The 27983-nt window shown below is 44.6% G+C and overlaps 1 protein-coding gene across 3 annotated transcripts; it reads left to right on the forward strand.

The window, feature by feature from the left end:
* Positions 1 to 110: 110 nt before the first annotated feature.
* LOC139312569 (cytochrome P450 2C20-like) lies at positions 111 to 27954 on the forward strand. 3 transcript variants are annotated; one of them, XM_070937470.1, is made up of 10 exons: positions 111 to 125; positions 1914 to 2126; positions 2629 to 2791; positions 16202 to 16351; positions 17699 to 17859; positions 22920 to 23096; positions 25404 to 25545; positions 26724 to 26911; positions 27238 to 27379; positions 27510 to 27954. In XM_070937470.1, the coding sequence occupies exons 2-10, from the start codon at positions 1953 to 1955 to the stop codon at positions 27710 to 27712; spliced, it is 1500 nt and encodes a 499-aa protein (XP_070793571.1). In that variant the 5' UTR covers positions 111 to 125; positions 1914 to 1952; the 3' UTR covers positions 27713 to 27954. The 3 variants fall into 3 exon arrangements, with proteins under 3 accessions (XP_070793571.1, XP_070793570.1, XP_070793572.1); XM_070937469.1 differs by lacking the exon at positions 111 to 125 and adding an exon at positions 1728 to 1750; XM_070937471.1 differs by lacking the exon at positions 111 to 125 and having other exon boundaries at positions 1848 to 2126; positions 25410 to 25545.
* Positions 27955 to 27983: the final 29 nt, after the last annotated feature.

Genomic DNA, 27983 nt, shown 5'->3' on the forward strand with positions numbered 1-27983 from the left:
CTTACAGCTTTGATTTTCACAATTTCACAATTGTATATGCTTTGCTTGTAAGGAAGTTAATATTTTGTATCTATAGGTAGAAAGGGGATTTGAGGAAGGAATACCAGCTTTAAAAGGAATCAAAGGTGAGAAGTTATTGTTAAAATGTGTATGCTAAATTTGTTTTATTTTTCCTTGGAACCAAGGAAAAGGCAAGCTTTTATAAGAGGGACAGCTTGGTTTAGCAGTTAAGGCACCAGGCTAGAAAGTAAAAGACATGTGTGGGTTTAAGTTTTACCTTAGCCATGAAAGCCAGCTGGATGACTTAGGGCAAATCGTTCTCTCTGAGCCCTAAGAAAAAGGCACGTTTTTGCTTTCTCAGCTGTTATTGCCTAATCAGCTGTGCTGCCTCCAAGACAACTTTGCATTTCAGGCTCTATCAATAATCCCATCATCTTCCTTGCACAGAAACATCCCAGCATTGTAGGGTCCACGCAGGCCAGTAAGAAAAATGTTAATGTGTGGGACTTTTTATCTGTTCTCTGTGTGTCTTATCTTTAAAAATCCTAACTGGGTCATGGGAGCATGTTTACTGGTTTTCAACTTTGTCCCTTAACATGACATCAGATAAGGGTGAAAGAGGAGGGGAGAAACAAGGTTTGGGCAGTTAGAGTCTATCTGAAACAAGGGGAAAAAATTCAAATTTTTGGCTCTAGAAGAAATACCAGAAATAAACACATTCTTATGTACCCTCCCAGCTCTGCAGGATCTCGTTCTGGGAAATTATTAAGAAATAGGAAAGTATTTAATCCTTTGCAGCTTAAATAAGGGACAGTCCAAATCCTGCCTTAAGATATAGATGACTGCAAATAGCTCAATTACAGTATGGGGCCCTGCTTTCTGGGACAATGCTCTCCAAATGAGAATTCCCTGCATCACTACAATTATGCTAACCTCCCCTGGTTTGTCTTTTTAGAACAGAAAAAATCAGCCTAGCAACTTCATAGCAATAGCAATAAGCATTTAGTCTTTTATATGGCCCATAGTGATCTACAACACTCTCTGAGTGGCTTACAATGTAGAACATTATTTGCATATTGCCCCCAACAATCTGGTCCTCATTTTACTTATCTTGGAAGGATGAAAGACTGAGCCAACCATGAGCCCCATCAGGGTCAATTCTAGGCTGTGGGCAGAATTTGCCTGCAATACTGCACTGCACTACCAGGGCTCCTTCATCTTACATTGCATGATTATGTAATTAATCCTAATGTATAATCATCCTAATAACACTCAAGAACCACCTGTCGTTAACTTAAATGATTCAATTACATTAAGAACCATTTTCACCCCTTACATTGTAAATTCACCCTTTTAGTATCTCTTTCAATTTTGACATTAAACTATTCACAGGAACTTTACCAACAGGGAAAAGAAAAATGTGGGGGCAGTGCTCATCTCCATTTCAAAGCTGAAGAGCCAGCACTGTCCGAAGACGTCTCCATGGTCATGTGGCCAGCATGACTAAATGCCAAAAGCGCATGGGACGCTGTTACCTTCCCACCAAAGGTGGTCGCTATTTTTCCACTTGTATTTTTATGTGCTTTCGAACTGCTAGGTTGGCAAAAGCTGGGACAAGTAATGGGAACTCACATCTTTATGCAGCACTAGGGATTTGAACCACTGAACTGCCGAACTTTCAATCGACAAGCACTCCATATTTTCCTTCAAAACAAACAAACTGTAACTTACCTTTGTCCACAGTCCGAAGGTAAGAATGTTGATAAGTAACTTTCCTACACTAATAGAGGTGAAAGAATAATTTGAGCTGAATGTAAACAAGGAGGTATGAAAAGATTAGAGGAAGTGAAGAATTTATATGTGATTGGGGATCCAGTTGTCCCCCTTCTTTCAATCTTGTCTAATTTAAACAGCTTCTTGGATTTTTGAAGAGGAAAAGAACTCAGAAGAGGATGGAGCTGACATGGGCAGGAGTTCTGCTTCTTCTCTCTATAATTTTCACCCTTATCTCATCTTTCCGAATGTACAAGAAAAAAGGGCAGCTGCCCCCTGGACCTACTCCATGGCCTATTCTGGGGAACCTATTTCAACGAGATGTTTTACCTCTAAACAAATCCTTTAGAAAGGTAAGATTGGGTCACTGTTGTACTTTTTTGCTGTTTCAGGTGATTGTTTTGAAAGATAACTGCACATTTCCCTGATTTAAAGAGTTTGATTTATTCTATAAGAGTCCAATTTTATTAGGGGCTCATGTGCATCTTCAGTAGGAATTTTTACTTAAAGTCACCTTGTAACAATCTGATAAATAGACAATGGAGGTTACAAAGTTCATTAAAAGATGTGGTAACAAGAAAAACATGTTACCATATATTTTGAAGAACCAGATTACTTACAGAAATGTATTATACAGTCAAAATTTTGATTATCTCATTCCCATCACCTCATCAGCTAGCAATATAGCTAATCTAATTGATGTACTCGGTAGATATTAAGAATTATTAAAGCTTTGATTCAACATGTTCTCTCTATAGCAAATTTAAGAACTATTTCAAGCATGCTTTAGAATAAATTCATCAAAAAATGCTTTATCATTTAATTCACTGGGTTTCCATCTAATTTTACCTTTAGCTTACAGCGAAGTATGGACCTATATTTACTGTCTGGATTGGATCAAAACCAATGGTTGCTCTTTGTGGATATGAGATGGTAAAAGATGCTTTGATCAATCAAGCAGAAGAATTTGGTGCACGAACTCTTACGCCTTTGAACAGACGAGTATTCCAAAATAAAGGTTGATTCTCTTTAAATTATTTAAAATTATTTGAATTCTGTTAATATTATTGATAATTATGAAAGTTTTACTTGAAATGAAGTTTTGTTAAGATGTTGATTTGGTCATGTTTTTTGAAGAGGTCAGAACACATTTTTTTTCACCATTTTGCTTCTGCTGGTCACTTGTGAAATCTATGCTGGTTGTTCCTTACATGCAAGAAAAATAATCCCACTTCTAACCCATTCCCTTCAGAAGGAGACAAAAAGCTTTTGAAAGAGGAGAGTTCAGCGATTTGGATTTTGAATAAGGAGGATAGAAAGAATATTAACCCCTCTGAGCTTTAATGTTGAACAAGACCCCTGAGAATATTGTGGACAGCCAAGAAGAACAAACAAATAGCTCATTGAGCAAATCAACTCAGAGTTCCCACTCAACACGGAAATGACCACAGTTGTTTCAATTTGACAGTCACAGTCAAATGATCATTCTTCAGACAGCTTCAGACCGATTCTACAAGTCTAGCTCCCTAGAGAAGGCTATAATGGCAGGAAAGATGAAGGAAAAGAAAGAAGATGGCCAGCTGCAACATCAATGGACTCAGTTAAAATGATGACAAATGTACCCTCACAAATCCTGAAGAATTAGGTTAGGGATAGATCATGTTGGATGAAATCTTATGGTTGCTAAGTGTTAGTAACTAAGTGCTAAGTAATTTGTTAGCACACAAGCAAGCAAGTAGCTAAGTAATTGCAAGTGACCTATTTTTGTCAATAAAGCCTCTACAGGAAAAAAAAATCCAGAATTCAAAACAACTCCCATTTTCTTTTGCTTACTGAAAATTGAATCTCAGTAAAGAAGTCTATGTAGATTCTCAGACTTTCAGGTCATGGTTGTCCCAAAGGTGCTTTTTCAGGAGGCAACTGGACTTTTCTTGTTTTTTCTTTGAAGACATTTCACTTCACAACCAAGAAGCTTCTTCAGCTCTGACGGAATGGTGGAGAATGAAAGGATTTATATTCCTTTGAGAAAACTGGTAATTTGCATTCTTTTAGAGAATCACTGAGGCACTTGTGGGTTTATCTGTGTCCTTTTGGGGCAACCATGACTTGGATGACTGAGAATCTTCACAGACTTTTAGCCTTGCATTTTGGGATGAACACCCTTCGAATGGTGTGGGAGTATGAATGGATTTCCAGAGGGAAAAAAATGTAGATTACAGGAACATTCACTCTACTCAGGTGAGGACACAGGTAAACCTCCAAGTGCCTCAACAACTTTCTAAAAGGATGCAAATTACCAGCTGTCTGCAAGGAATATAAATTCTTCCATTCCCTACCATCCAGTCAGAGCTGAAGAAGCTTCTTGGATGAGAAGTGAAACATCTTCAGAGAAAACAAGAAAAGTCCAGCTGCCTTCTGAAAAAGCACATTTGGAATCTCAGTGTAGAGTTCCATATCTAGTGGAGGGATTTCTTTCTATCTAAAACACACTTACAGAAACTTGTGACATGATTTTCATAGCCTCATTCATTCTTCTAGTTGTATGACAGCAGTCAAGAATGGAAAGATGGAAATTGTGAAGTTTCCTTCTTTAGTATGTCATGGTAAATGTCTAACTACTACATCTCCCTGATCACCCGGACCTGCAAGGGTTAACTGACCACATATCCCATAACCCCTGTAACCACTCCTTACCTCTTTGCCCCTCCTCCTGGGTATAAAGGCTCCGACCATGTGGTCCACAGGGTATTCCAGATGTATACCTGAAAGAGAAAGGTACAAGGTCAGTGACCTCCAGTACCATTAAATCTATAATAAAGTTACAGAAAAGAATCGAAGTCTGTCTTTGAGTTATTGGGCTAGATCCAGCTTTCAACAAAATGGTAGCAGAGGTTGGTTGCCCATAACTCCAGATAATGACCTACCCTGAAGAAACAGACAGAGTACAGACCAGAGCTCTTACCAAGAAGATGGCTGAGAAACTTGCAACCAAAGCCACAGCCATGGAGGAGACAGAAGCTGGAAGCGAGCAGGACTCCAGCCTGGACTCACAATCAGATGAAGAGGGGCCATCCAAGGAGATCACCGCCCTGGAAGAAGAAACAGCACAGAAAATGAATAAATTCAAACTCTCCATCCTGAAACTGATGGAGGCAAGCAGCGACAAAGAAAACCTCATTGCGGACCTTCAAAGCCTCTTCGAGCAGCAAGAAGCAGTGATTGAGGCCCCAAAGACCACCGAGAGAGAAAAGCCAGCAAAAAAGGGTAAGCCACCCCAACCCGATGATCCTGAGCTGGCAGAATCCATTTTCGCGCCCTCTTCCCGGTGGCCATCTTGGGACGAGCACCAGCCAATGGGAAGCCAGGATTTGAATCCCTTGGCGCGAAAATGCCCGAACCCCGAAACAGACGAGGGGGACTCAGAAAGCGACAATGAAGAGCCCAACTCTGAAAGCGACCACGAAGAAACTACAATCACTAAGAAAAAAACACCTACCAATCTCGAGTTGCAAAAGACAATCGAGACCATCACCGCTGCCCTGGGCTCTGCTTTCGAGCCTCCTGCAGCACTCAAAAAATCAAAGAAAAATCCTGGAAAACACAAGAAGGCCAGGACAACCAACAACGACCAGACAACCGAGTCACAGCCAACTAAAGACACCGCACACACCAACAACTGGCACAAAAGACCGCCCACCTGCTGGAAGGATCAACCGCAGGACTCGAACTTGCCACTCGCTACACCAACTATGCGAGGCCCGAGGTGATCTGTCCCCGTCCCCACACACACACACACACAGCCAGTCGAGGGTTAAGGAAACACTTTGGAACGCATTCAGTTCTTATCTCCGACTTAGCAGCGATAGACACACCGTCTGCCAAGTTACTTTATTTTCACAAACAGACAGATAAGATACGAACGTTCAAGAAAGTCCAAACAGAAATAATATTCCTCCCAGCAGTTCCGGACGAGGCTTTAGTGACTCCAAGGTTTTGCTTTGTTCGTCACAAAAGATCCTTGACCACCACTCTCTATTATATAGTCTCTGGGGTGTGGTCTCTGGGGTGTGGTCCAGTGACTCAGTTCTAATCCCTAGCACGCCTCCCAAGCTGCTGCAAACGTTTATCACGCCTTCGGAGGCGTGCGTCCAGGAATGATGTGTCATTATCACTTTGACTCGAATCAGCTGTCTCCTCTCCCTCGGCCGGCACTTGAGACAATGCCAGAGGGGAGGGGCCTGGAGAGGGAGGCCTGGCTGACTCCTCTTCCTCATGCTCGGAGCTTTCTTCCTCCGATGGGACAGGCTCAGAGGGCGGGGCCACAACACTATCCCCCACCGCAGGGCCCTTCCCCCGGGTCTGACGGTCGGGATGGGGTCGGGACGGGAACTGTTCGTGGAAAGCCCGCACCAGGTCAGGGGCCTGAACGGCAGACGCGTCCACCCAGGTGAAATCCTCGGGCCCGTACCCCTTCCAGGCGATGAGGTATTGGAAGCGCCCCTTCAGCCAACGGGAGTCCCGGATACTGTCCACCTCGTACGTCGAGGCGTCGTCCTCGTCGGCTGCGGCTGGGGGGGCAGGCGTCGGCGGGCGGCGGAGATGGCTCGCGGGGGCCTCAGGGACCAGGAGGGACCGATGAAAAACAGGGTGGAGCCGCATGGAGCGGGGAAGAGTCAACCGGTAGGCCACCGGATTGATGACCGCCTCGATAGGGAAGGGACCGATAAAGCGTTGGGCCAGTTTCCGTACCGGCCGGTCCGGGGGGAGGTGTTTCATGGACAACCACACCCGATCTCCTACTTCCAGCGGTGGCGTCGCCCGGCGGGCACGATCGGCGAACCGTTTATAATCCTCTTTCGCCCGGATCAGCTGCCGCCGCACCAGTTGCTGCACCGCCTGCAGCTCTGAGAGGAAGTCCCGGGTCTCGGGAACAGGGGAGTCCATGATGGTCAACGGGAAAAGCCGTGGATGGTATCCGACGTTGGCATGGAACGGGGTCATCTGGGTGGAGGTGTGTTGGGAGTTATTAAAGGCGAACTCCGCCAGGGGAAGGTACTCGGCCCAGTTGTCCTGCTGCTGATTGACAAAACAGCGGAGGTACTGCTCCAGTATGCCGATGACCTTCTCCGTGCCCCCGTCAGTCTCCGGATGGTGCGACGACGACAGGCACACCTGCACCTCCAGCGCGGCCATCAGGCTTTTCCAGAAGCGGGCCGTGAACTGGGCCCTGCGGTCCGAAACCACCCGGTCCGGCAGGCCGTGGAGGCGGAAGATATGTTGCAGGAACAGGCGAGCCGTGGTGCGGGCCGAGGGCAGGCCGCGGCACGGGATGAAATGTGCCATCTTCGTGAGTGCATCCACCACCACGAGGACGGTCGTGTACGTAGCGGACAGGGGCAGGTCTGTCAGGAAGTCCATGGAGATGGCTCCCCACGGTCTCTCCGGTGTCGGCAGTGGCTGGAGGAGTCCAGGAGGGGGGCCGGACGCGGCTTTGGCCTGTCGGCACGTCACACAGGACGTCACGTAGGCGTGCACGTCGTGCCGTACCCGAGGCCACCAAAAAGTCCGTGTCACCAGGTTCAAAGTCTTAAAGAAGCCGAAGTGCCCCGCCGCGGGGTTGTCATGACACTGGTTCATAACGAGGGCTCGGAGCGGACTCGTGGGCACGTACAGCCGACCCCGATGTCTGAGCAAGCCCTCCTCCACGGTCCATGGGGACGCGGGGCCGACGTCCGCTCTCCGCTGCTGCGACCAGTCGTCCCGTCGCTGCGCTTCCAGCACCTGAGCCCGCAGGTCCACCGGTTCCTGGACCGCGGCCAAGGAGTTCGCTGGCAGCACCGTCCGGGGGGGAAGGGAGTCCTTGGGGCAAAAGTATTCCGGCTTACGGGATAGCGCGTCCGCCCTCTGGTTGAGGTTGCTCGGAATGTAGGTGACGTGGAAGTTGAACCGGGCAAAAAACAACGACCACCGGATCTGCCGCTGGTTCAACTTCCGTGCCGTGGTGAGGTGCTCCAGGTTCCGATGGTCCGTCCGCACCTCCACCTGGTGTCGGGCCCCCTCGAGGTGATGTCGCCAAGCCTCGAACGCGGCCCTGATGGCCAGCAACTCCTTTTCCCAGATGGTGTAGTTGCGCTCGGAAGGGTTGAGTTTCCGGGAGTAGTATGCGCAGGGAAAAAGAGTGCCGCCATCCACCGGAGCCTGTAGCAGCACCGCCCCAATCGCCACGTTGGACGCGTCCGTCTCCACCACGAACGGACGGTGTGGATTGGGGTGCCTCAGGACTGGCTCCGTGAGGAAGGCCTGCTTGAGGACCTCGAAGGCCTGCTGCTGCGGGGGCCCCCACTGGAACGGGACCTTCTTCCGAAGGAGCTGGGTCAACGGCAAGGTCAGGGTGGCGAAGCCCGGGATGAAGGTCCGATAGTAGTTGGCGAATCCCAACAGACGCTGGACGTCCTTCACCCGACGCGGGGGTTCCCAACTGCGCAAGGCCTCCACCTTGTGCGGGTCCATCGCGATGCCCTCGGGGGTGATGATGTGCCCGAGGAACTCTATGGAAGTCTGGAAGAAGTAGCATTTCTCCAACTTCGCATAGAGCTGGTGCTCCCGCAGGCGCTGCAGGACCTGGCGGACATGCTGGAGGTGACTTTCCGGGGTCCGGGAATAGATCAAAATGTCATCCAAGTAGATCACCACGAACCGATCCAGCATGTCCCGGAACACATCGTTCATCAAGTGCTGGAAGACCGCGGGGGCGTTGGTCAACCCGAACGGCATGACGGTATACTCGAAGTGTCCGTACCGCGTGCCGAACGCTGTCTTCCACTCGTCCCCCTCTCTCACGCGCACCAGGTTGTAAGCCCCTCGGAGATCGAGCTTAGTGAAGATCGAGGCCTCCCGCAACCTCTCCATCAGCTCCAGGATCAGCGGCAGGGGGTAGCGATTTCGCACTGTGATGGCATTCAAGCGCCGGTAGTCACAACACAGGCGCAAGTCCCCCGTCTTCTTTTTAACGAAGAGGACCGGGGCCGAGAGCGGGGAGGTCGAAGGCCGGATGAACCCACGGGCCAGGTTCTTTTCCAGAAAGTCCCGTAAGGCGGCCAGCTCGGGCTCCGACATGGAGTACAGGCGTCCCGATGGCAGGGGCGCGTTGGGCATTAGGTCCACCGCACAGTCGTAGGGTCGGTGCGGGGGCAAGCGGTCCGCCTCCTTCTCGCTGAACACGTCGGCGAAGGGCGTCAGCTCCGGAGGCAAGGAGACATTTGGGGCAGAGACGTCCTGGCCGGCGCAGGTGTGGCGAAGGTGGTCGACACACTGTAGGCTCGGGAACGAGATGGCATTTCTCGACCACGCCACCTGAGGGTCGTGCGCCCGAAGCCAGGCCATCCCCAGGACCAAGGGAAAGTGCAGATCCGCCGTTACGTAAAACTGGATCGCCTCCTCGTGGTTTCCAATGGCGAGGCGCAAGGGCTGGGTAGCGGTTTTGATGGGCCCCACCACGAGTTCCCGCCCATCTATAGTTTCAACCCTCAACGGAGGGTCCACTGGAACCAAGGGGACTTTGTAATGGGCCACAAAGGCCTGGTCCATAAAGTTCGTGGTGGCCCCCGAGTCCACCAGCGCGTGCGCTTGGAGCCCCTCCGACCGGTTAGCCAACAACACCCGGGTGTTCAAAATCAGGTGCCGAGGGGGCTCACAGTCCACAGCCGCCGACTCCGGCGGGGCATGGTCACGTGCCTGACCCAGAGTTTCCCCTAGGCCAGGCCTGGCCCGTTTCCCGGCAGGTCACGCCGAGACTCCGGAACAGGCTTGAGCGGTCCACTCCGCTTCCGGGGACACGAGGCGGCAAAATGTCCCGCCTCGCCGCAATAGAGGCACAACCCCCCTTGACGTCTCCGCATCCGCTCCTGGGCCGTCAGTTGAGGTCTGGCTGCTCCGAGCTCCATAGGCTCCTTAGCCGTCGCCACAAAACGCTGTGCGATCCGGAGCGCTGTCGGTGCGAAACGCGGGGGTGCCGACGCTGTCGATGGATCCGGAAGAGCCCGACAGGGCCGTCGCCGTTGCAAGCGGGCGTCGATACGCAGGCATTGGGTCACCAGCGCGTCGAGGGTCAGTGGCGCCTCCACACGAACCAGCTCGTCCTGCATCTCGTCGGAAAGGCCGTCCTGGAAGGCGTCCATCAGCGCCACCTCATTCCAAGCCGAATCCTGGCCTAGCAGTCGGAACTCTGCAATATAGTCCTGCAGGGGGTGCTTGCCTTGGCGGAGGTCCTTGATGCGCCTCGCTGCCGTCTGCACCCGGAGGGGGTCCTCAAACATAGTGCGCAGGTGTTGTAAAAAACCCTGAAAGTCCAGGAGCAAGGGGCTATCTTGCAACAACAGGGGCGTGGCCCATCGGGCGGCAGTGCCCGAGAGGGAGCTGATAACAAATGCCACCCGAGCCCGGTCATCCGGAAAATCCTCCGGCCTCATTGCCATAAACAGTTGGCATTGTCCCAAGAAGGCCGGAAACATCTCCTGCTGCCCAGAAAACCTATCTGGCACATTCACTGGGCATCTCGGACGGGGAGGGGGAGGAGGTGGAGCTGCAGGAGCATTTCCCAAAGCAAGTTGGGCAGTTAGCTGTGCTACTTGCTGTTGCAGAAGCTGATTGGCCTCCAGCATCTGCTGTATCTGCTGCTGCAGCTGTTGGTCCATCGTGGGTTAACGATGGAGTATGTGGTGACGAACAAGATGATCTGTCCCCGTCCCCCCACACACACACACACAGCCAGTCGAGGGTTAAGGAAACACTTTGGAACGCATTCAGTTCTTATCTCCGACTTAGCAGCGATAGACACACCGTCTGCCAAGTTACTTTATTTTCACAAACAGACAGATAAGATACGAACGTTCAAGAAAGTCCAAACAGAAATAATATTCCTCCCAGCAGTTCCGGACGAGGCTTTAGTGACTCCAAGGTTTTGCTTTGTTCGTCACAAAAGATCCTTGACCACCACTCTCTATTATATAGTCTCTGGGGTGTGGTCTCTGGGGTGTGGTCCAGTGACTCAGTTCTAATCCCTAGCACGCCTCCCAAGCTGCTGCAAACGTTTATCACGCCTTCGGAGGCGTGCGTCCAGGAATGATGTGTCATTATCACTTTGACTCGAATCAGCTGTCTCCTCTCCCTCGGCCGGCACTTGAGACAATGCCAGAGGGGAGGGGCCTGGAGAGGGAGGCCTGGCTGACTCCTCTTCCTCATGCTCGGAGCTTTCTTCCTCCGATGGGACAGGCTCAGAGGGCGGGGCCACAACACGAGGGAGAAGAGAAGAACCGGCTACTCACCAACGCCACGACATCCACCAGGCCGATCCATGCGACCAGGGACCAGTGACCACGAGGGAGGATCCGCCACCACCACCGCCTTTACCGCCGAGCCGCTGGGTGCAGGGAATCCTCAACCTACAACCTCTGCTGCTGCTGCGCCGCCGACCCGCGGAAGTCCTTGACTTACGACCGCGTCGCCTCCTCACCTTCTACCCTTCTTCGCCGGGGATCTGGCCATCCAGCAGTGGTGTCCACCTTCAGGAGGAATCTTCAGACCCACCGGGGGTGGGTCCAGCCTCCCACCAACAGGCCTAGGCCTAGGCCTGGGAGCTCCAGCAACAGGAACCTCACCCGATGGACTCCAGCGCGGAATGAATTTCGCGCATGCCCAGTACCTGCCTGTAACAAGAGAAGCAAGCTACATAGATCCAAGCAAGTACAGAATGGCCACAGACATCCCAAAGCCTTATTGTGAGTTCAATCACAGTTTGGACCATGGACAGCTCCCCCCAGTAAGTAACCTTACTAACATTTCTGGGGCAAATTATGCCAATTTGCCAAAATTACAGTTAGATGGGGGTAATGTTATAGAATGGAGTCAACAATTAAGAGTTGCTCTCATGAGAGAGAATGCACTGTTCCTAGCTAACAGACCTCCCCAAAAGCCCTGGTCACTGGAAATTGACTGTATTCATCACAGGGCATTTTGTATCATGTTAACCTCCATTCCATCTGCTATGTATTGAGGACAATCTGACTGTTTATGATGTTATGCAAAAACTATGTAACCTGTTTTATAGCCAGAGTAGAGCCACTACCACTAGAATATCTAGGGAGTTCCACTCCACCAAGCACAAGGCAGGGGTCCCCATGAGTGAGCACATTTTAAAGATGAATGCTACAAGGGCAGAGCTCATGCAGAGGGGGGGAATCATCACTGAAGAGAGCATGATAAGCATAATCATAAACTCTCTTGATAGCAGTTGGGACAGCTTCATAACCCAACTAAATAGCCTCAGCTTGCAATACCTAACACTAGGCGCACTGACCAGTCAGCTCGTTGCAGAGGACACTCTGAGGAGGGAACGCCAACTATCCAAAAGGGATCCTAGACCCACGAAGAGGGTGGATTTCCAAGATAGGGCCAGGGATACCTCAGAATGTTATTCTTGTGGGTCAAGGAACCACTTAAAGAGGGATTGCCCCAGGAACCATAGGGACAGGGGACAGCACGACAGTAGAGGGGGGAAGTCACCTGAATGCAGGTACCCAAAGGAAAGGGGGCGAGGATGGTCACCCAACCCCAGGAAACACCACGAGCGCAGAGACCACTCCAGGGACAGTAACTCTGGCTCCATGTATGGGATCAGGCACGATGACCCAAATGACAAACATAAGGCAGAGAGAAACACATGGCTCCTGGACTCAGGGGCCACAAGTCACACTACTTGTAACCCAGAGCTGCTAGACTCACTCACAGAAGTAGACTCAGAAATAAAGGTGGCAAACCAAAGCAAGGTCAAAGTAGTGGGGAAAGGAAACGTACACATCACACAGATAGGGGATTTAAAAGGGGTACTGTACGTGCCAGAGATACCCCACAACGTGCTAGCCATCACAAAGCTGACACGGGACACAAACATAGAGCTAAAATTCAAAGATGGAAAGGCACACTTGATCAAGCAAGGGAAAGAGATAGGAAAGGTAACCATACACGAGGGACTCCCCTACTTCACACCCAACGCAAGGGAGGAAGAAGGCATTGATACCAACACGAACCACAAAGTAGATGAGTATCCAGAAATAGAGGGGGTGCAGCAAGAGGCAGGAAGTGGCCATGAGAAGGCCAACAAGTCTGTATCTATCGGTAAACCATTGCATGATAACTGCGCCCACCTCCTCCACAGGAGGCTGGGACACATAAGTTTCCCCATTGTAAAGAAAATGACGGAATGTACCGAGGGTCTCAAAGTAAAGAACTGCAAAAACTACTTGGAGTGTTCGGTCTGTAAGCATTCTAAGATCAAGGTTAAGGCCATCCCCAGGGGATCCAAACGAACCACAGAGTCCCCCTTCCAATTGGTGCATATGGACTTGGTAAGGCATTGAAACCCTCTGTAGGGCATAGGAAGCGATTCTTCCTCACGATTGTGGATGACTACACCAGATACGGGTATGTCTACTCCCTCAGACACAAAAATGAAGTATTCCAAAGGTTTAAAGAATTCCACAGAAGAATAGATATGCAACATAACATGAGAATAAGGCAGATAATGACAGACAGGGGCTCAGAATTCATGGCCAAGGAATTCACAAGGTGGCTGAGAGAACAGGGCATAGCGCATTACACCTCTTCACCTTTCTCCCCCTTCCAAAAGAACAGGGTATTGCAAACCATGATGAGGTGCGCCCTGGAGGATGCTGGGATGGGGCAGCATTTCTGGTCAGAGGTACTACACTACGCTAATTACACCCTGAATAGACTGTGGTCAAGCTCTATCAATAAGACACCATACAAGATGCTATACAACAGAAAGCCCAACATCGCACACTTACACATATTTGGCGCCCCAGCCGATGTCCACATCCCCAGACAATTAAGAAAGAAAGGGGAGAAATTATCAAAAAGACTGAGATTCGTGGGTTACGAACCAGGCACAAAGGGCTACAGATTTGTCGACAACAACAACCATTTTGTGGTTTTCAGGTCAGCCAGTTTCCACGAAAATGCAAACTGGTCGAGGGTACACTCCAATGACATTCCCACCAATAGGGTCACATTCGAACATGACCAAGGGGAAAAGGAGATCAGAGAGGTCGGAGGGCATAAAGTCAACAATCGCAAGGCGAGCATCAAAGAGTGGAAAGAAGGGCACCCTTCCCTGAAGATAGATGACCTGACAGACAAAGAGGCAGACAACATGCAGGAAACCGAGCCAACCCCCAGCAGGCCAATCAGAGAAACCAGAAACAAGCTGCCAAGGAGGCTGGAGGACTACGTTATGGCCATCCACAACACCCATTTCACGCCCAGCTCATACGAGGACATCCTCGGGCTCCCCCAGAAAGAGAAAGAAAAATGGATGTCTGCCATGGAGAAGGAGATGGAGAGCCTAAGAAACCTCCAAGTATACTCACCTGCCCAAATTCCAGAGGACAAAAAACCAATAGGAACCAAATGGGTGTTCAGAGTTAAGACATTAGAAGACAACAAGGTCCTGTACAAGGCAAGACTAGTCACACAGGGTTTCGCCCAAAGATACCCCGAAGACTATACAGACACCTACCCGCCAACCGTCAGGGCGGAGAGCGTCAAAAGCACCCTGGTGGTGGCCACCATCCTGGGCTTGGAGGTTTTCCAATTCGATGTACAAACAGCGTACCTGCACACCGAGTTGGACAAAGAGATATACGTTAAAGCACCGCCTGGGTACAACGAGGGCGGGAACCAAACCTGGCTGCTGAACAAAAGCCTGTACGGGCTCAAGCAGTCGGGCAAAAAGTGGTATGACTGCCTAGCCAAAGCTCTCAGATCCATGGGCTTCGAGGCCACCTCAGCCGACAAATGCTTCTTCACGAAGAGAGAAAACAACACATTTGAAGGTGTGCTCGTTTACGTGGACGACATCTTGTACATCAGCAAGCACAAGGACAGATGTGACAAGTTCGCCACTGAGCTGGGTAGCCACTTCTCCCTAAAGTCACTTGGAAAGATCGATAAATACCTAGGGGTCCAAGTGATAAAAACCAACAAGGGTTTCCGCCTCTCCCAGAGAGAAAAGATCATCGAGCTGCTGTCCAAATGCAACATGTCCGAAGCAAAAACCAGCGAGACCCCCATGCAACCAGAGTTCCTGAAGACCATGTACGAGGAATCTGAACTTTTCACAGACAATAAGTTGTATAGATCAACGATAGGGTCACTGCTGTATATATCCAACTGGACCAGGCCGTCAATCTACTGTCCAGACATGTAAGCAAACCCACGGTAACACACTGGAACGCCATCAAAAGACTACTTAGATACTTAAAATTCAGTGCGGATGCCCTACTCTGCCTAGAGCCAGAAACATCCCAGAAACCAAAGCTAACCTGCTATGCTGACGCTGACTGGGCTGGGGACATAGAGTGCAGAAAAAGCACCTCTGGCTACGTGCTACTACTCAACAATTGCCCCATCCATTGGTACATTGGAAAGCAAAAACTGGTGGCCACATCAACTACGGAAGCAGAATTTGTTTGCCTATCCAAGGCCGCAAACAACTTAGTATGGTTCGATGACCTGCTCTGCAACATCTGGGCTGAACCCTCATATCCAATAGTTATCCACGAAGACAACAAGGCAGTGATAGAGATCTCAAAGGCCGATGCTATAGGTCAGCGGTCTAGGCACATTGACATTAAATACAAACACGTCAGGCAGTTTTCAGAAATAGGTTTCATTAAGGCAGTACACTGTGACACAGAGGAGCAAACAGCAGATATTCTCACTAAACCCCTACCACATAAACAGCATGCGTACCTCATGTCTAAAATGCGTGTTTACATGTAATTCGTGCCTGTGCCTGTATATTCTCTGTTTGTATACAACTACTTCCCCAGGTACCCAGTTAGACATTTAGAGGGGGTTTTGTCATGGTAAATGTCTAACTACTACATCTCCCTGATCACCCGGACCTGCAAGGGTTAACTGACCACATATCCCATAACCCCTGTAACCACTCCTTACCTCTTTGCCCCTCCTCCTGGGTATAAAGGCTCCGACCATGTGGTCCACAGGGTATTCCAGATGTATGCCTGAAAGAGAAAGGTACAAGGTCAGTGACCTCCAGTACCATTAAATCTATAATAAAGTTACAGAAAAGAATCGAAGTCTGTCTTTGAGTTATTGGGCTAGATCCAGCTTTCAACATAGTATTTCAAACATCAAGCCTGGTTTACATTAAATATGAGGAAGGAACATTCTGTGATGCATAATTTATTGCAATGCAGTGACCTGTTTCGAACATGATTGAGACAAAGAATTGAAAAAGGAAAGTGCCTGTAACATCACATTATATCTAAATATCCTCCAAGCTGAGATTTGATGGACATTGTGATCCTTTTGATGTCTTTTATTTCAGGATTCGATACTACCGATGAGAGGAAATGGAAGGAGCTGCGACGGTTCACACTGTCCACCTTGAGAGATTTTGGGATGGGGAAGAAAAGAATGTCTGAGAGGGTTCAGGAGGAAGCCCTTTGTCTGGTGGAGGAAATCGCTGCAAAAAAAGGTTCTCTAAAGAAACTGAAAACTGTTCTCTCACACAAGAATCTTAGTAGGAAGAGTATTTAAAATATGAAAATGGAAAGGGCTTGTTGTACTATGTGAAGTTACAGGACAACTAGATTCTGAACTGAAACTCAAGTCCTCTGCACTTAAGTGCACAAAATAAAGAAAAACTTAGATAGGCAGTGAGTATCCCCAGGCCCTTTTCACAGTGGCATTCAAGAGAGAAGGCAAAAATACACACAGGAAATATAAAAGCTTTCAAGTTGTGTCTTTCTTTTCAATCCAGTGTCAGCCCTTGGCTTTGTAAAATTTGCTCAGAATTAGTGAAACCTTATTGTGGTTGTAGTAACTGAAGGAACATGCAATAGATTCTAGGGAATTAATTAATTTAGTAATTATACACAGAAAAAAAACATTTTAGTCCTGAATTCTTTTTAGAATGATCATGTTAAACCAGGCTTGAACATAATGTTAAATCATATATCAAGCAAATTCAGGAACCAACAAAATACATAACTGATAAATGAAATAGGTAAACGAAGTGAGGTAAGGAAAATATGGATAAGAATCGGCTGCATGAGTGATGGAAATCTGTGATGTGCCGTGGATTTGAATTAAGGTTATTGTAGGAGATGACTAGGTTGAACCTGAGGGAGGGGTCAAACAAATCATCAGTCATGAATCCCTTCATGCCCACAAGAGATCTAATTCCAGCCCACATTGAATTCCTGGATGGATGGATGGTTGGATGGATGGATGATGGATGGATGGATGGATGGATGGATGGATGGATGGATGGATGAGAGATAGAATAGAAGGAGGAAGTGCTGAGGGAATAGAATCAGCAGCCAGAAAAGGAATTTATGGATGAATGAGATAGGAAATCTAAGGGCAAAAAGGAAAACATGGATAACAACTGCTCTTATAGGCATGGAGAGACAACAATAGGCAGTTTCTATGAGGGTGGAGAACTGAAATCCACTGTGGATCTGAATTAAATGGTCATAAATTAGTGTCCCTTTAGAGATTTGTGGCTCTTTTGAATTTAATCTTTAATGGACAAATCTCTGGAATCAGAAGGGAAAAGAGTGGGGAAAAAAGTGAGAAAACAATTCTTGACAGAAGAAAACAGCAATAAGGTTTCGAAGAAACCCTAAAGATCTAGGTTTTAATTTAATTACATATAAGCTCCCCTACTTAATATTATTTATCAAAAATTACCAGTAAAATCTTTGCATAACTTCTTTGACCCATATCATTTTTCCTTGCAGTTTTGTGGTGAGGATTGTGGAAGGGGAGATCCATATTCTGTAATCTCTCTCATAAATTTCTGTGGCTTCTGTTGCAGGGCAACCTTTTGACCTAAGAAGAAATGTTGCAAGTGCTGTTTCTAATGTGATCTGTGCAGTCGTCTTTGGCAATCGATTTGATTACAAAGATCACACCTTCATAGAAAACCAGCAGACTGTGGAGTCTCAAATAAGATTTTTTACTGGTTTCCTAGGACTGGTATGTTTTTCCTCTCTGATGCTCCTCCTGCCATAAACATTCATTTTTACTAGTGGGTTTTTTTTTCTCTGTGTGTAAATGTTAAAATAAAAGATGTGGAGATTAGATGTGATGAGCTCCTCAATTTCTGCCAAGATCTTCTTTTTCCATGTTTTTTGATCATATCTTAATATTTCTATGCTTATTTATATAAACAACAACTTCATTTGCCCTCAAATTCTAATTTTTCTATTTTTACTCATATTTATTCTCCTTTCTTTTTTAATAATTCATTCTTTATCCTAGTACATTTACACATGTTCAAGGTTGCCTTTCTTCCATTTCATCTTTCTTCTCATTCTCTTCCATCTCCCTCCCTTCTTTTATCCATCTTACTTTCTTCTTCCTCCTCTCCTACTCCTTCAATACTTCCTCTTCCTTCTCCCCCTCCTCCTCTTTCTCCCTCTCTAACCTTCTCTCCTACTCTTATTTCCCCTCCCTTCCTTCCTCCCCTCTTCACTTTCTTCTATTCCTCTCTCTCCTTCTCCCTTCCTTCCATCCCTCTACTTCTTCTTTCATCTCTCTCTATTGCTGTATTTATTTTCCATTTACTATTTTCCACTGTGGTGTCCAGGTAACCCCGACTTTTCCTCCATTTATTAAATATATTTCTCAGAATTCCCCTCATAATTATTAACCATGTTTTTCAACTTATTCCTTTTATCTTAAAGCCATTGCTAAGTTAACCTTCCAACCCTTAGTCTATTTTATCTTTAACAATATATTTCTTCTATTTTACTTCTTACTTATATTTCATTTCATTCTTACTTACTTCATTTACTAACATTTCAATTTTGTTCAATTTTACATTTCAATTTTTCATCATAATTTCAATTAATTCCTTTGTTGTTCTCCATCTTTAAGACATACTTCTTTACCATCCACTATTATTTCTCTCCAATATGTACATCTTCAAACAGCAAAACATATAACCCGTTCTGTCTTTCACATTGTATCTACTGATCTATTTTACATTAAACCACATATTTCTTCTTTTTTCTTACCCACATTTCATTTCATCCTTATTCATATCCCTTTTACAATAATCTATATATTTCTTCTAATTTACTTTTTACGTACAATTTCTACTGCTAATATTCTTCTCTTAAATCAGCATATTAATATTTTAATTTTCTTTCTGCGCTCCTCTTTTAACCATTTTCTTTTAATCTCTCCAAAATTCCCATTCTTAATATTTTCCTCCCTTTCTCCCATTCTCTTATCTTCTTCTTTTTCTTATATCTCCCTTTTTGCCCCCTTTCTCTAGTTTTTACTTTTTTAATTTTCCTTCTCAATATTTCCCATTTCCTTCTCTCTTCTTCTTTTTTGAGAGAAATTCCCCCTTATCCATTTTTATTCTATCACTGTCAATCCCAGTGTAATCATCTATATCTTTATTTCAGGGGTGAAATCTACAAGTTTTCGCTACTGGTTCTGTGGGTGTGGCTTAATTAGTGGGCGTGGCTTGGTGGTAAGGTGACTGGGTGGGCATGACTTTTTGGTCAGGTGGGCGTGGCTAGGTTGATGTCACTTCTTTGCCCTTTTTTAACCTACAAAACACAACACAACACAACTGGCTCACCCACAATGTAAAAGCAGCTGTGCTAGACCCAAAATGGCCCCTGCAACAAGCAGGAACCTCACATAGCCACAAAAATTCCAAAAAATCAACTTTCACACTTTACACACACAGCACAACACAACTGGCTCACCCACAATGTAAAAGCAGCTATGCTAGACCCAAAACGGCCCCTGGAACAAGCAGGAACCTCACACAGCCACAAAAAGTTCAAAAAACCAACTTTCACACTTTATACACACAAAATTCCACATATAGCTTTGTGAGATTTTGTATGTTTGTGTAGTTAGAGTGAAACCCTACAGAAACACACAAAATCTCAGAAACCTGCACAAATATTATTTTATTTTATTTTATTTTTATTTTTATATAAAAGCAGCTGTGAGATTTTGTATGTTTGTGTAGTTAGAGTGAAACCCTACAGAAACACACAAAATCTCAGAAACCTGCACAAATATTATTTTATTTTATTTTATTTTTATTTTTATATAAAAGCAGCTAAATTTAAAACTTCCTAAACTTTAAATGGCTAGGTCTAAAAAAAGAACAACTAAAAAAAACCCCAATTAACTATTTTTTTTTTAAGCTCCCAAAGGGGGAAAAACTTACCGGGACAAGGCAAGCAGGCAGCAGGCAGGCAGAAAGAGCTGCTGACTGATGAGTTTGATTGCAGGCAGGGAGATTCAGTTGCTTGCTGATGCAATAGATTGCAGGGATTACAGCAAGCGAATCAAGGCAGGTGTGCGAAGGTAAGCAAGCTGGAGGCTTGGGGGGGGAGGGATTTTTGCTAACAGTTCTCTGAACTGCCCGCTGCCATCGCTACCTACTCGCCCGAGTCGGGAGCATTTCACCCCTGCTTTATTTTCAATTATTTCCTTTTCAATATTGTCTTCTTGCTTCTCTTGTTTCTCATTCATATTTTCTCTTTCCTTTTTTTTTTTGCATTCTAACCAACCCTCCACTTCTTTATTTCCCTTAAATGCTTCTCTTATCTTTTGAAACATCTCCCTTAGTTCCTCATACTCCTCCTCCCAGTTCTCCATGTTATCAATTTAAAGGGCAAAGATTTTTAAATTTATTATTTTCGTTTGCATATAGTTCAAATTCCAGTCCTTATAATTTCTCTTTTTTTCTTTTTTCTTTCCAAATAATGTCCAATTCAAATATTCATTTAGACCATTCCAATTCCAGTCTATATTCTTTCCACTTCTTTTGAAATCGTGCTCCAGCTGTTTAGAGAAACACTCCTCCAGTATTTTCTCACGATGGCCTATATAAAGTTAATGCGATGCTTTCTTTTCACCACTAGATATCTCTCTCCAATTCACAAGTCTCCCAACAATAAAGTATCCATTGTAAATCCACAAAAATAATTACTTCCTCTTCTCCAAATTAAATCCTTTTGTTGTTTAAAGAATACTACTCTGTTTCTTTTTCTTATCTTATTTTTAGTTTCTTACAAGTCCAGTTTTAAATTCAGGTGGAAGGTTCCTTTTAGAGCTTTAGTTTTAAAGTTCCTCTTTTTTTCCCCTCTCCACTTGAATTCCTGAGTGCCAATTAGCTGCTAATTACTCATTGGGACTTCTTTCAAGCTTTAAAATTTTTTTCTTCTTACCTGTGAGCTGGCCAATCACTCACCCGATAACAATACTCTGTTCAGTCTTCACTCCTGCTCAAATCTTAGTCCAGTTGCTCCAGCTTGTAGCAGTTGTAATGGCCGCCTCCCCCACCGCCGGGTCAAAGAGCTGCCTCCAACCTTCTGAAGAAACTGTTCATCTTGGTCTTCTGAAGCGCCTCTCTCACTCCCCTGTCCCTCCAAGATTTAGTTCATACCTGAGTGGCCTAGTGCTTTTCCCTACTTTCTTCAATTTAAGTCTAAATTTTGCAACGAGGAGCTCATGATCTGAGCCACAGTCAGCTCCTGGTCTTGTTTTACTGACTGTATAGAGCTCCTCCATCTTTGGCTGCAGAGCACATAGTCAATCTGATTTCTGTGTTGACAGGTGATGTCCATATGTAGAGTCGTCTCTTGGGTTGCTGGAAAAGAGTGTTTGCTATGACCGTCATATTATCTTGACAGAATTCTATCAGCCTGTGCCCTGCTTCATTTTGTATTGCAAGGCCAAACTTGCCTGTTATTCTGGTTATCTTTTGGCTTTGTACTTTAGCATTCCAATGCCCCATGATGATAAGGACATCATTTTTTGGTGTTAATTTTATAAGGTGCTGTAGAACCAGTCAATTTCATCCTCTTCAGCACCAGTGGTTGGGGCATAGACTTGGACTACTGGGATATTGAATGGTTTGCCTTGGATTTGAACTGAGATCATTCTGTCATTTTGGGAATTGTATCCCAGTATTGCTTTTCCTAATCTTTTATTGATTCCTCTCTTATATGAAGGCTACTCCATTTCTTCTGAGGGATTCTTGCCCTCAGTGGTATACCTGATGGTCATAGGAATTAAATTCACCCATTCCTGTCCATTTTAGTTCGCTGATTCCTAAGTTGTTGATGTTCAGTCTTGTCACCTCTTGTTTGACCACATCCAGTTTTCCTTGATTCATGGATCTTACATTCCACGTCTCACCGTGATGCTGGCCATGCCTCCCCTGACCTTTCACATTTCTTAAGAGGTCCCTACGTGGGCGTGCATAAGCGCACCAGCATGCCTACCGTCTCTGTCCTACTGTTCCCATTTATATGTACTCATTTTATGTGTTTATGCCTATGTTTTGCTTATTTATATCCTTTTATTTCTGCCAATTTTTTTTCATGTGTCCATCTCTATATCTATACTGTTACTTGTTTCCTTGTACTTGCTGATAAATAAATAAATAAATAAATAAATAAATAAATAAATAAATAAATAAATAAATAAATAAATAAATAAATACCAACCCACCTTCCATTGAGGACCTGTATACTACATGAGTCAAAAAGAGGTCTGTGAAAATATTTACAAACCCCTCACATCCTGGACATGAATTGTTTTGACTCCTACCCTTAAAACAATGCTATAGAGCACTGCACAGCAAAACAACTAGACACAAAAACAGTTTTTTCCCAAACGCCATCACTCTGCTAAACAAATAATTCCCTCAACACTGTCAAACTATTCACTATGTCTGCATTACTATTGCTATTAGTCTTCTCATCGTTCCTATCACCCATCTCCTCCCACTTATGACTGCATGACTGTAACTTTGTTGCTTATATCCTTACGATTTATATTGATATTGTTTCCTAGTATGACTTGATTGTTTATTTGTACCCTTTTACTATAATTAAGTGTTGTACCTTATGATTCTTGATGAATGTATCTTGTCTTTTATGTACACTGAGAGCATATGCACCAAAGACAAATTCTTTGTGTGTCCAATCTCACTTGGCCAATAAAGAATTCTATTCTGTTCTATTCTATTCTATTCCTCTCTGCCACAGGTCTACAATACTTTTCCAAAAATAATGGAATGCTTTCCTGGGAAACACATCAAGATTTTTGCTGAGACTGAAAAACTCCATGGTTATATCCGTGAGGAAGTAGAATTACACAAGAAAACATTGGATCCTCAGAACCCACGTGACTATATTGATTGCTTCCTTCATAGAATGGAGAAGGTAGATATAGATACTGTCTCTGCATAAATGTCTAAATATCTCCAATGTGTATCTAAGATGAAACAAGTTCACTGCATATGAAAGAATATGAAAATATTGATTCCCCATTTTTTGTTTACTTTAAATTGCTATTTGTTGACATAAATTACTATTCCGACATAATTGTTTCTAAAGTTATCTCTCTTCAAAAAATGTGTATGTATAGAAATTTGCTTTACATGCTAATTTACACACCTTCTACATCTTATTAGGTGAAGATAATTATTGATCTTGCAACAGCAATTTCTGCTAGGATTGTTGTTGTTAGTTGTGAAGTCATGTCCGACCCATCACGACCCCATGGACAATGTTCCTCCAAGCATTCCTGTCCTCTACCATCTTCTGGAGTCCATTTAAGCTCACACCTACTGCTTCAGTGACTCCATCCAGCCACCTCATTCTCTTTTGCCCTCAATCTTTCCCAGCATTAGGTTCTTCTCCAGTGAGCCCTTCCTTCTCACTAGGTGGCCAAAGTATTAGGATTAGACTATTAGGATTACCGTATTTTCGGGCGTATAAGACAACTTTTTTAACACATGAAAATCTTCTCAAAAGTCGTGGGTCATTTTATATGCTAGGTGTCGTTCTCCTGTAACCAGGCAGACCAGCCCGAAAGGCTCTGATGAGCTTTAAATGGCTCTTGCAATCCAAGCTCTGACGATCCCAGTTGAGTTGCCTGCTAATCAGGCAACTCAGCTGGGATTGCCAGAGCCATGTAAAAGAAAAAAACTTTTTTCCTTTCACATGGCTCTGGCAATCCAAGCTCTGACAATCTGCTAATCAGGCAACTCAGCTGGGATCACCAGAGCCATGTAGAAAGAAAAAATTTTTTTCTTTCACATGGCTCTGGCGATCCAAGCTCTGATGATCTGCTAATCAGGCAACTCAGCTGGGATCGCCAGAGCCATGTAGAAAGAAAAAACTTTTTTCCTTTCACATGGCTCTGGCGATCCAAGCTCTGACGATCTGCTAATCAGGCAACTCAGCTGGGATCGCCAGAGCCATGTAAAAGAAAAAAAGTTTCCCCCCTCCAGCTTGCTTACCTTAGCTGCTAGTCGCAACGCTTGCCTTGCTTCGCTTGCCTGAATCCATTCCATCAGCAAGCAACTCCCTGCCTGCAATCAAGCAGGCAGGGAGTTGTGGACTTCAACTCCCAGAATTCCTCAGCCAGCAAAACAAAGCTGGCTGGGGAATTCTGGGAGTTGAAGTCTACAAGTCTTAAAGTTGCCAAGGTTGGAGACCCCTGTTCTATTGGGTAAGTTTTTTCCCCCTTTGGGATCTTTAAAAAAATTTGTTAATTGGGGTTTTTTTTAGTTGTTCATTTTTAGACCTAGCCATTTAAAGTTTAGGAAGTTTTAAATTTAGCTTTCATATAAAAATAAAAATAAAATAAAATAAAATAATATTTGTGCAGCTTTCTGAGATTTAGTGTGTTTTTGTAGTGTTTCACTCTAACTACACAAACACACAGAATCTCACAAAGCTGTATGTGGAATTTTGTGTGGGTAAAGTGTGAAAGTTGGGTTTTTGGGCTTTTTGTGGCTGTGTGAGGTTCCTGCTTGTTGCAGGGGCCATTTTGGGTCTAGCACAGCTGCTTTTACATTGTGGTGAGCCAGTTGTGTTGTGTTGTGTGTGTGTAAAGTGTGAAAATTGTTTTTTTTGGACTTTTTGTGGTTGTGTGAGGTTCCTGCTTGTTGCAGGGGCCATTTTGGGTCTAGCACAGCTGCTTTTACATTGTGGGTGAGCCAGTTGATGTTTTTTAATTTTTATTTGGTGTGCATTGGAAGAGGGATAGTCTTATACAGCGAGTATAGCCCAAACCCTATATTTTAACAGGAAAATTCGGGGGTCGTCTTATACGCCCAGTCGTCTTATACGCCGGAAAATACGGTAGTCTCTCAGATATAACATTCAGGCTTCTATGCTCAGATCTAATTTTTTCCAATCATACACCTTAAGGCCTGCTGTAGTCCAGTTCTAAAAAACAACCTTAGTCAAATTCAGAGTGTCCAATCTTTAATTCTGGCTGTTTCTTGTGGTAAATATTTGATGGGTAGGCCAGATAGTCAAGCTGTTTCCTCCACGTATCAGATGTTGTTCCCAGAAATACCTTAGAATTGAAAATGTTTTGTTATATTCTAAAGTCAGTCTGATCGAGTTAAGTTTCCTTTAATTGAAAGAGACACTATGGAGATTTTCATGAATTACTTTAATTCAATTCCAAGTAGAATTTTTATTCTTCCAGTTCCCTTTCTATTTTCTTTTCAGGACCAGAACTCATCTGAGGGTATCTACTCTCCTGAAGAACTTGTGATTACTGTGTTTGGTCTCTTTACTGCTGGGACAGTAATTACAAGCCATACTTTGTTCTGCAGCCTCCTAGCAATGGCTAAATTACAACACATTCAAGGTAAAGAAATATCCAGAAATATATAAAGATATCAGTACTCTTAGAGCTTTCAGCATTAATCATGGAAAAAATAAACTAAATAACTGTTGTACTCAACAGTACAACTCATTGCAGTTGCTTTAATACTTGCTGAAATACTGAGTCAAATACATGTTTGTAGTCAATGAAAGCCATGCACAAAGGCAAGGTGTAATTCATTGTGCCTTTCAATGATTTGCGGAACAACTGGGACTTGTATTGTACTGGGACTTTTCTTTGTCTTTAAGGCAGACCACATTGCCATAAACTTCCTTGACATCATCGTCACTATAGCTTATTGTTGGTGCATAAGCTTGAATGATTTGAAACTTGTATTGTTTGTTCAATTGAATAATGCATTGGGCTACTCTGGTATATTTTCAAATTTTACTACAGAGTGTTTCAGCTTTTGGTTGACGAGAAAACCAACTCTACCACATCGACCATCTTCAGTACCTCTAGCATAGAATAAATGCCCAGTCCTATCAAGTTCAACTAAACGTTTGCCTTATTGTCATGTTTCACATAATCTAATGATATCAAAATGAATATTATTGAGTTCAATCGGCAGTTCTTCTACTCACACTTCTGTTTTCATTGTTTGAATGTTGATTGTTCCTATGTCCAAAGTCCAAAGGCAGTCTGATTTAACCTGGTGATTCTTAGCACCCTCTGCCTTTTGGGCACGTCTTCCTGCTGCTGTGGTAGGGATCTGTTCACCTTAGGAGACCCTTCTGGAAATATAGATGTTCGACAACATAGCCCATGAGTTCATTTTCCCACACAATGTAATAACAGCTTAAGAAATTAATTTAAGTACATTAGTTTTTTCTCCTGATTACTATTTATTCCAACTTTGGGTAGGGACTATAATCTTCTAAAATCTCCTATGGAAACACTTTCCACTTTGTGGTTTTCAGCTTATCAAGAAAGACACAAGACAGAGATAAACAATAAGTATCTCCTCTTCTTGCACTAGAAAAATTAAAATGGTCTCTATTAAGAAATGACTTTGAGGAGGAGCCATTGTCCTGACTAGAAGGGTCTTCCCTGAATATGCTTTGGAAAACATGTTTCTATTCAAGTGGTAGTTGACTGCAGATGCTCAGTATGAGAAAGTAAAAGGCTGTCAATCACATCTCAATATGTTTGTCTCACAGCTAAGGTGCAACAGGAGATTGATGAGGCAGTGGGTACAAATCGAACTCCAAGCATAGAAGACCGGTTGAAGATGCCTTTCACAAATGCTGTGATCCATGAGGTTCAACGTTATCGGATTGGGAGTGCTGAAAGCTTTCCACGGGCAACAACCTGTGACGTAAAATTCCATGGTTACAACATTCCCAAGGTGTGCCAGTAATACTAATCTACTAATCAAGATAGTGTGCAGAAGAAAAAAAAAAGATGACTGTTACTTGAGATGATATTCAAGGCAATTCAGTAGATATGTATTAATATGCCTTATTTATGGAATTGTAAGCCTAGAGTCACTATGGATAATGGGACGTATATACATTTAATAAATAAATAAATTAAACCAAATCTCTCTCCCTTCACTCCATTTCAGAATGTTTGCAGATTGCTCTCTGCTGGCCTATTTCATTTGAAACTCTTTCTTCTCTGCATGAAGCAAAACCAACTAATGTCATCTATTTCCTCACTTCCCTCTTCTAGTACATGGCTGTTGCGCCAGTCCTCTTCTCAGTACATTATGATCCTCTCCATTGGGAGACTCCAGAGAAGTTCAACCCAGATCATTTTTTGGATGAAAAAGGCCAATTCAGGAAAAAAGATGCTTTCATGCCATTCTCAGCAGGTACAGTCCTCTGGGATAGGTATTACAAATCCACATGCTGGTTTGATCCATGTTATTTTTTTTTTTATCAGGCACAATTCCATCAGGTGTACTTCCTAAATAAGCTTTATTTTCTTGTTTGCTATTGCAGGGAAGAGAGCCTGTCCAGGGGAAGCCCTGGCTAGGATGGAGCTCTTTCTGTTCTTCAGCACATTGCTCCAGAAGTTCACCTTCTATCTGGATGGGGACACCAAAGACACAGATCTAAAGTCTTCCTTTATGGTCTTCAAAAATAACAATCAATACCCCCTTATACGAGCTGTTAAACGTTCAGTGGACACTTGTGTTCAATAATTAGGACAAGGAAGGAAGTGATGATCCTTCCTTCCTTCCTTCCTTCCTTCCTTCCTTCCTTCCTTCCTTCCTTCCTTCCTTTCTCTTCTCTCTTCTCTCTTCTCTCTTCTGTTATTTTTTCTTTCCCCCTCCCCTCTATTTCCATCTTCTCCCTTTCCTTCTTTCCTGGCACGTATTGTATCCTACAAATTGCTCCTTTTAACACCTAGAAAATGGATTGGTTGAACTATATTAATAAATATTCAAATAAAGCATGTGGGATAGCTTTTAC

The sequence above is a fragment of the Pituophis catenifer genome, unplaced genomic scaffold (genome assembly GCF_029215685.1).
Source record: "Pituophis catenifer annectens isolate HBS135680 unplaced genomic scaffold, rPitCat1.0.hap2 SCAF_2, whole genome shotgun sequence".
Lineage (NCBI taxonomy): Eukaryota > Metazoa > Chordata > Lepidosauria > Squamata > Colubridae > Pituophis > Pituophis catenifer.

What these genes read in the sequence shown, in the direction of transcription:
- LOC139312569 (XM_070937470.1), top strand. Translation starts at nt 1,953, where the DNA reads ATGGAGCTGACATGGGCAGGAGTTCTGCTTCTTCTCTCTATAATTTTC. An exon ending in TTACTGGTTTCCTAGGACTG is followed by an intron (nt 17,860 to 22,919) that starts GTATGTTTTTCC and finishes TCTCTGCCACAG; the next exon opens with GTCTACAATACTTTTCCAAA. An exon ending in ATGGTTACAACATTCCCAAG is followed by an intron (nt 26,912 to 27,237) that starts GTGTGCCAGTAA and finishes TCCCTCTTCTAG; the next exon opens with TACATGGCTGTTGCGCCAGT.